The sequence below is a fragment of the Monopterus albus genome, unplaced genomic scaffold, assembly GCF_001952655.1.
Source record: "Monopterus albus unplaced genomic scaffold, M_albus_1.0 scaffold573.1, whole genome shotgun sequence".
Lineage (NCBI taxonomy): Eukaryota > Metazoa > Chordata > Actinopteri > Synbranchiformes > Synbranchidae > Monopterus > Monopterus albus.
In genome coordinates this window covers 46,992-56,536 of record NW_018128453.1, presented here as the reverse complement: position 1 = coordinate 56,536, position 9,545 = coordinate 46,992, and the positions used below count along the sequence as shown (strand labels likewise).

Here is a 9,545-nt window from a genome sequence, read left to right as displayed (position 1 = left end):
ATGTGTTATTACATGTCATTTTTACCTCCGCCAAGAAGGTTATAATTTGGGTTCCATACGCGTGTGTCTGTTTGTCCATAATTGTGCTAACCAACAAACAGCTGGATGGATCATCAGCATTCCTGGTACAGATATTGGTGGGGACCAACCCTAGAAGTGATTAGATTTTGGCTGAAAAAGGTCAAAGGTCAAGGTCACAAAAAGTATTGACAATCTCAAAAATCCCTATGTGGTGCAAATTCATATCTCTGTCAAAAGGTATAGAAATTATTTGAAATTTGACACACATATGTAGGGTAGCAATGTCTCTCACCAGACCAAATTTCATCCGGCTCTGATCCAGATTCCGGATCTGACTGCCATTTAATGTTAACATCGAAAAACCCCTTTCACACATATTTTCTGCCATAACTTGGCCTATAATGAAGCTGGAATCCTGAAATGTTCAGGTAAGATGTACAATAAAACTGCCTATCATACCCTAAAAGATGATCTGGATCTGATCCAGATCAAGGATTTTCTGACACATTTTGTGTTGTTCTGGATCTTTCTTTTTTTCCACAAGGGACCCACTTGCAAGAGCAAATGTTGTGCCTGAGTGGAGGTACAGGTGCTCTCTGAGTGCTCTTGCTTAATGAGTTTGACCATATTCATATCTATAGCCACATACTGAGGACTAGTTTATGTCTTATTTAAAAATAATCTTCATTATTTAAAAGTAATCTTTATACACAATAAATTATTCAAAGTGAATTCTATCGATCAGTTAAGGATTTAAGGGTCAATTTTAAGTTGGTGTGTCCATTAAAATATACTTGGGTAACTGATCTCCGTTTCCCAGGTTGCTGGTCAAGGAAAATGGCAAAACCATCACCAACATTGCGCTGCGCTGTCTAATTATCATACACACTGTCTCAGCTGCGCCTCTCCTGCCACTGGACCAGTCCACCATCACGTCACCCACTGGTTTTATCATAGGTGTCGTTAGCCCCCTTTTACTGGGGCATGTGCCCCAGTATTGATCTGCTGTGCCCCAGTAAAATCACACATTGTAGTTTCAACAAGCTCCAATGTTTGGCAGTGGATTCATTTAGATCGACAATAACGGGAAAATAATTGATTTGTTGTTTCTAATGCAAAATACAAACCAAGGTGAGGATCAGGTTCACCACGGTGCGCACGTATGCACGTCGTGCATGTCGCAGCTGGTGCACTACAAGTAATACATAATTACACACAGTAATTCCTATATTGCAGCATGAAACAAAAGAAAGGAATGGACTAAGGTATCTGACAAGGGCTAAATGAAGTTTTTGAATAATACTGTTCACCTTATTATGACTCAAACATGATTGACTCCTGTATAAACTTCTTTAGAGGAGGCTGAGACAGGGAAGACGTTCAGAGAGATGAGGGTGAGAGAAGGAAGGCCTACTGTAGTTGGTAAGTTAGTTTAGTTACATAACCAGGTGGATGTTGAACGGGAAGTAAATTAGAGCTCTGTACATCAATGCATACGATCAGCTGGATTACTCTTATAACGCTATTCATCGGTGTATTATGTGAAATATGTTGTATGATACATCACATGTAGTGGTTAATGTTAACTTTGGACTCTTCATTCTGAATTTAATGAATATAACATAATATGTGATGCTCCTGTCACACAGTCCAAATGACATTCAACAAACAGGTGAACCTGAGGCCGGAAGGGAAAGTGTGAGGAAGCCGCCTGCGTCTACGGAGACAGGTGTGTGACCACCATCCACTGCACAACACAGTTTTGAAGTAGCTGGAGCATCGGTATGTTATGTGGCCTTTTGAGTTAGAAAACCTGATTAGATTGTGTTTTTCTAAATGAATGATTTGTTGACAGATTAACTTCGGATGCATGACAATCAAATTATATTATTGTGCAATGAAGAAGAATATAAAGAAATGTGCAATACGGGGTCAGATTTTTAAAACACAGAATTTTCCTAAAATATTTTCATAAAGACCTATCTCGGCACTTCAGCATTGGCTTCATTTCTCAGACTCTGAGGTTGCCACTTGTGTGAAACAAAAAAGTAGACATGAGCCAGAGGAAAACTGCATAACCACTGCAATGAGCCGATGCAGAAATTGGGCTAGCAGGAAAACAGAGTCCAGTATAATCATAAGACTGATCGTCAGTGGGAAATTCACAAGCTACCCAGCAGTAATTCAAATTATATTTAGCTCCACCTTTACCAGCTGCAGGTGTGATGTAACAATACATCAATAATTATAATCCAATAATGTGAAATGTTCCATTCTGCATAATGAGTATTACTGTGGTACTACTACTTTTATTTAGATAAAGAATGAGTACTTCTTCCACCACACAACCTGTTTTGTCTACATTTCAACAACAGGATACATTCTGCTTTAGCAATTATACTTAATAGACATGGGAAAGAAGTTTGGCACCATATTTTCATGTGGGGGAGGAAAGTTTCCCTTGACACTGAGGTACAGCTGTAAATCAAATCAATGCAACTTAAATGTTAGGACTTGTAAACAACAAAAGCTGAGAATGACATCATGCTAGTGAGGAGGGAAAAGGAATGGAGCTCTGGGAGTGTAGCAGACGGTGAAGTACAAAGACCAGCAGCCTTCGCCTACTGATACCTTGACACACACACACACACACTCACATACTTTGTGACAAATGTATACTATTAATGACTAACCCATAGATATAAACAGATACAGAGCTGAATGTAAATTAAAACTGAAATTCAATTCAAATTTTATTTGTATAGCACCAAATCACAACAAAAGTTATCTCAGGACACTTTACAAAGTAAGGTCTAGACCTTACTATTATCACTATTATTATAGAGGGAAACCCAACAAATCCCCCCTGAGTAAACACTTGGTGACAGTGAGGAGGAAACACTCCCTTCGTACTGTACTGTAGTGACAGTAAAACATTTTGGCCACAGACACAGCATCAGTCACAAATTCAGCACACTTCATCCAACACATTTTGTTATAGAGATTTGATTTGTTGCTTTACTTTCTGTCTATAATAACTTCTTAAGGACAGTTCGACAACAACTTGGTGAGTTTAACATATGTTACACCACAGCCAGTTACAACTAAATCTGAAAATATACTCTTTTGTGTGCAAGATCTCAGGAGTGTGACTTGGGAGATAACACTGCATTAAGTTCTGTTAGATGTTTCTCTATGGGTTACGAGGAATATTAAAATGGCTAGTGAGTTAAAAAATTAGGCAGCCAGCCCTGACAGAAATATGATTAAGTCTTCACACTCAACAGGTAAGAAGGGAGCATAAACAAAAAATAGAGGGGAATGCTCGGCTCAACAGTACTCACCAGAGGGGCATCCTGGGGGAGCAGCTACAGCAAATCAGGCCAGTAAGTTCTCTGCCAGGTTTGATGAACATCATATATGAGGCTAATTCCAAACAAAAAGCATGTCCTGGAACCTAAAGACCTTCAGTATAGCCATATCATGCCATACAGTAGGACTAGATCTATAGAATTCTAGTTACAGAACCAGAATCCACTTCTCAAGCACATTTATTGGTTTATCCCCTCCTTTTTAATTAGTTACATTTAACTCTTGCAAATCCATAATGGGATGAGTTCATCTTCAAAAAAGCCAAACACTTTGTTGGCCGGCACAGACCTACAGGGAGAGCAGCCAGTCAGCTGCCATGAGCAATAACTTCAGCCTTATCAAAAGTCAGCATGTGGAAGTGGTTTCCATTTACAAATACCTGAGCATCCATGATACGAAATGTAACTTCTGGAGGGCTTTGATAAGGTGCAATTTTAATTCTAACCCTCATTAGTCATGTCTCATTGTCCTCTCTGTTGCAAGACCACATAAGGCTAAGGATCAGATAATGCAGGAATGTTATGTATGCCTACTTTATTAGGGGCAGTGAAAAAAATATTCACATTAGCAAATAACCCTGTGTTGCCTAATCTGTATTGACCATTTAGTACTTTGCTCCAACACGAGCACATTTGCCTGATCACTCCTCAGGTGAAAATGACAAAGCTTCCTTTTGTACCCCCACCAGGACAAGCCTTTATATTTAAGGTTCTGCATTGTCATTTCTGAAAAAATGACATAAAGTAGAAGGTAGAATTAAAATAATATAAAGAATCACATTAATGGCTCAGTCAGTGTGACATCCTGTGGGATTCTAAGCAGGTCACCTTCCCAACATCCATGTGTAAACACCTGCACTGTCAACTCTGTGAGATGTGTGTCAGAGCCCAAAACACTGGTAGGAAGTAATCTCATGACATTTCCCACCCACTGGGGGTGACAAGCCATCGCTGCAGTCCTTTGAGTCCAGGGAAGCAAAACCTATTTTCCCTCAGCAGGACACCACCTCTCTCTCTGTGATCTGTCTCGCTCTGGAAACGAGAGCAATGTTCTATTAGTGAGGGGAAAGAATTCCCCACCTGGGCGCGTGAGACGTGCAAAGCTGAAAGCCAACTGCTGAAATGAAATTCCAGTATCTGATCAGTGGGAGTGAGAGGCTTGCTGGGTAGCCAGGCTTTTGCAGCTGCAGGCTTGTGTCCTGTCCAAACCCTGAAAGCAGCAGTTCTCTGCCTCGTACTTTCAGAGTGCTTCAAGTTCTGAAAAGTACTGGACAGAGATTTGGCTCTAGAAGGGTAGATGTTTTATCCTCAGATGAACAGCAGATTTTGTGGGCTGACAGGTGGTTTGTTGACTGGCATTTGAATTGTTGGCCTACAAGTAGCGCTAGACACCAACAGCACCTACATAATCTGATAGTCTCTCTCTCCAAAGTAAACAGATTATGGTTCATTCAAACAAGAGCCTAGACCTTCAGCTGTTGTCTGTATAAAGACTGTACAGCAGATACAGGAACCACTCACAGGAAGTCTATGTGTATGTATTCCTGTTTGGATTTCACAGGAATGGACCTACTCTAAACAAGGTAGGTCTCCTGTTGTCAGGGTGATAATGTCTTTTCCTGCCTGGCTAGAAGATGAAGGCTTCTTTATCTATACAGCCACTGGAAACCTCATTTCCTGCTCAAGTTTTCTTTCCAGAGCCTCCATCCCAGCTGCCAGCACCAACTCTACAGGGAGAAGTATAGAGAACTGAGGGAGGGATGTGGATGGAGGATGTAGATGAAGATGGGTGGAAGCAAAGGTAAAACATTTTCTAAGTACTGACTGATACAAGACAATCTGTAGAGCAGAGACAAACCACACATCTAAATGCAGCTTGTGGCCTTGTGCACTAGACAGTCTGTGTCTATCAGTGAGAGCCAGACATAACATCATAAGGTTCATGTTCTCAGGCTTCTCCAGTGTCTAATATTACTCACCTAGCAAACATCACTCCCCAAACACAACTGCTTGTTGTTTGTCTAGAATTGTATAAGAGGTAATTGTTGTTTCTCATGTCAAAACCTGGCAGAAAACCAGACAAAGGAGAACAAGACTCTACAGCTATGCTATTGGCTCTGGGAGACTGCCTGTACATTGACACAATGGCGCTTACTCAGCATGCTAACACTGTATTGATATTCAGCATGTACAGTACAGAGCTAATCATAGACACCATAGAAAGTTGGTATGTTAGCATGCTAGGGTTTGTGCTAGCACATACAGTATTGTATAATACACTACTATACATAATTATGTAATATAATACAATCTACAGCTAAGGCTGGAGGGAATGTCAGTTTTGGTCATGAACTAGTCTTGACGTTGTTGACGATGATGCTAAAGGTTGAGAGATAAACAAGTTAGTATTTGCCCTGAGGGGATGAGTAATGAATGCTAACAAGCATGGTGAAAAACAGCTTCATTATATATTATTAGCAATAGCAATGCTGACCTAAGAACAAGTGTCAAGTCATAGAAACTAAAATAATTTGTCAAGTGAAAGTTCTACTTTATCTCCTGCACCAACAATAAACATCCTGTAGCCAACTGGGTGATATACAAAAAACAATGTTTTATTCCATTTAATATCAGTGAATCCAATTCCAAAAACTTAATTTAATAGCATAAGATGACTGGTTTTCCTCTGAACTAAGTGGATCTGTGAATACCTCAACTTGAAGTCGAAACAAATACCAAGAAGCACTTTAGGTTCCTACGGAAATGTAAAAACTACAAGGAAAAGCTGAGCCAAGTGCACAGTACTGTTGAAGCATTATAGTTAAGACTTCATCAAGTGCTCATTTTAATGACAGCATCCCAAAGAAGAGGCAGCTAGCTTAACACTGATTTTAGATTGATGTTCAGTGCGAAAAGTTGGTGATAAGCAAAACCAAAAACCCCAAATGTCTAAGCACTGACAGAGCATTAGTGAGCTGATGACGGGTCCCATCATCAGCTCCTGTGTTGTTCAGCAGCGAGCGTGTGACCTGAAAAAGAACAGGCACCAAAATGTCAAATGAGACTTATTTATTTCATTATTACTGTTGAGAGGCATACATTACAGTGCAAACCATTCTTTGGCAACCGCACAATACAAATGTCATATAGGTACTACTACAGCCACAGTGACCACTGATTTAGCGACAGTGTGGGTAAAGCATGTTCAGTCTTGCAGAGCAGTGCATTCCATTGACACTTGGAAGTTTTTTAAAAGGGAAAATAAAACGGGAAGGAACCACGATGAAAATAAAAAAGAACTAATACAACAGATATATGAATATCAGGAGTGGTAACGAAGAGCGATCACAGTACACTGGCATCCAAACTTCAGGCCAAAGTGTATTGAGCCTGTTACTGAGAAAGAGATGTACATGCATTCATAAAGTTTATGAAAACACCAAAGTAGTGAATTCCATAAAATGCACACATGATGAACTGGTGCTGGAGAAACCAGTCAGAATGCAGTGAAGGAGAGAAATGACACCTCTGTGAACACACAGCGTAGTGTGTCGCCCTGTCCAGTATATTTAAACATGCAATATGACACCAATTTACCAGTTCGACTGCCATCTCCCTAATCCATCTGGAATCCTCAGTGGAACATTCCACAGAGTATTATTTCTGTTTACTGACAGATGCTCACTCAGGACGTTACCACATAAAGAAAATAACGGAAAGGACAGTGCAGCTGCTTTGACACAAATAGCAGCAAAGCAAAACAGGAAGATGAAAATTGTGACTTGTGTTAAGAATATGTGAGCCAGTGCATGAGGTGCAGTGAGTGGCATTAATCTATGTACACTACATGTGGAAGGAAGCTGACAGGAGTCAGTGAAATAAATCTCTTTCTCAGTATGGCAACATGGTGAAGACACTGACTGACACTATGTCCCAGTAATCAGCACCCCTCCCCCAATGTTCCCCTTGTTTTCCTTCCCATATGGCTTCCATTACAGCGGAATGAAGGTCAGAGAGCTAGAAAAGCCTGCGCACCACACATGCTCTGCTGAATGACATCACTCCAGTCTCCAAATCGTTAACATGGCAAAGAAACATGAGCAGGGAAAACAGTCCTAAACGATATCAACCATGAAGAAAGTCGTCCTAGGCGAAGACTCAAAAACTCAACATGTGAGCAAAACTTAGAGGGAAAAGGTGGGGAAAAAGTAGATGCTTGATAAAGGACTGCATGCAAGCATGTCCTCATGTAAAGTGGAACTGGAGAGCTGGATGTCAGATATGGCAGAGAAGAACAGGGAACAGTTAGAGGAGCTGTCCTTCAAGTGTGTAGTCTGTGGAATAAAGACTAAACATGAATATGAAGCAACTGTGAGCAGGTTTAAAGGAGAATACTGCGGTGGTAGAGTTTGCAGTACCAAAGGCTGAGCCCTGACCTCATTACAACATTCATACATAGTTTTGTAGATACATGTGCTATTTATGTAATTTTAGAAGTTACTACACTTGGCTTTAGAAGACTGAGCAAAATACTGGGACAAGGTCCACGACATTAAAGTGATAAAAAAAAGATTATTATTTCACTGCTTTCTGAAAGCAAAATGGAACCTGGAAAGGGACACGACAGTGCAAGAGCTGCAATGAGTGTCCTGCTGTGAAGTGCCACATGGCTCCACTTCACTCAAGTTCAGGACAGGCCAGTAGGTTGTCCATAGGCGGAGGAGCAGTAATCAGTAGACATTTCTTTTGCAATACAAACATTTTCATAGGGCTTCACATTATCTTCATATGTAAGCATTTTGATACAAAAGGGAAGAAAACGCATATGCATAACATGATATGGAGCATCATGGATTACAAGATGAATAACTCTATTCATATAAAGTCTTTTAGTTTGAATAAAACGGTCCTCTCCAATATGATTTATCATTAAAAGGCATATATTGGGTGTATATAGGTTTCTTTGCATACAAGCACAAATATTTTGAAGGTCTGTATTTAGTGATTAAATCAATAAGAAAAGAAGGGGGGAAATAGCACCAGTTTTTGGCATCTCTAACCTGAGAACATTTTGTGAGATGACAAATGGCTGCTGCCTTTCAATCTACTTCCCTTTCCTGCGTCTTAATGGCAGCTGGCCCTGTGTTTTGTCACCAAGTGTTAGTAGCAGGAAAGCAAACAGTGGCTGTTTGCTTCAGCCTCAGTGGACTCCAAGACAGGAGGAGAGGTTTGCCCGTCTTGTTTACAATCCGCCCATTCATCTATCCAATCACCCACCCATCAATTCGGAAATAAATCCATTTAGTGATTGCTGGCTTGTTGCCAGAGGATTTCAAATAGAGCCTCAGGCTGCTGGACCTGCAGGAGGCAGGAAGCCAAAATAAAAAAATAAAATCAAACCCTCCCCTGATCAAAGAAAAAGAATACAAAGTGAAACAAAACAAAAACTGAGGCAACTGGGTTTACGAGGTTACTGGTGCTGCAGATGAGCACGCCTTGGAGAGTCTCGTCCTCTCTCTGGATGTCTGCGAGTGTGCGACTTTCAGGCACTAGAGTGAGTTTGTCGGGGAGTCCTGACGGTTAGTTGTGGTGGGTGTCTGCTTTTTGCTGCTTATCAACGTCTGTGTGTTCCAGGCACATGGGGCAGCAGGCATCTTTTAGCTTGATGGGGTGTTTGCACTCAGCTGGTGGACAAAATTCCACAAAGAAGGTCACCTGGGCATCCTGGGGGGGGGGCAAAGAAGTGGCAACAGGTCAGTTCCATTATTCGATTAGACTGGAAACATGATCACTATAGAGAGACTGGCCAGCTGCAACAAACAGATCAACATACAGCAAAGAAAAAAGGCACGTCTAGAATTACCACTTCATGGTCGTATGCCTCTGCCAACCAGTCAAATTCACAAGAATGGACAGATGTGAGGTCACTGACCTTTGACCTTCAACCACCAAAATTTAATCAGTTCAACCTCGAGTCCAAATGGACATGTGTGCCAAATTCTGAAGAAATTCCCTTAAAGCATTCCTGAGATATCATGTTCCCAAGAATGTAACAAGCACAATGTCACAGGTTAATACCTCCGGCCGTGGCTATCGCTGGCATGGAGGCATAAAAACAAGAACAGAGGAACTGGAATGAACATGATGTGTTTC

At 40.9% G+C, this 9,545-nt stretch overlaps 1 protein-coding gene across 1 annotated transcript in view; it reads right to left on the bottom strand.

Moving 5' to 3' along the window:
- Positions 1 to 6,462: 6,462 nt before the first annotated feature.
- LOC109953195 (peroxidasin homolog) overlaps positions 6,463 to 9,545 on the bottom strand; it is a gene marked incomplete at its 5' end in the record, with an annotated part of 47,420 nt that continues 44,337 nt past the window's right edge. The window contains one exon of the mRNA XM_020588619.1: positions 6,463 to 9,116. Coding sequence (XP_020444275.1) covers positions 8,973 to 9,116 — 144 coding nt within the window. The remainder of the gene's footprint in view (positions 9,117 to 9,545) is intronic.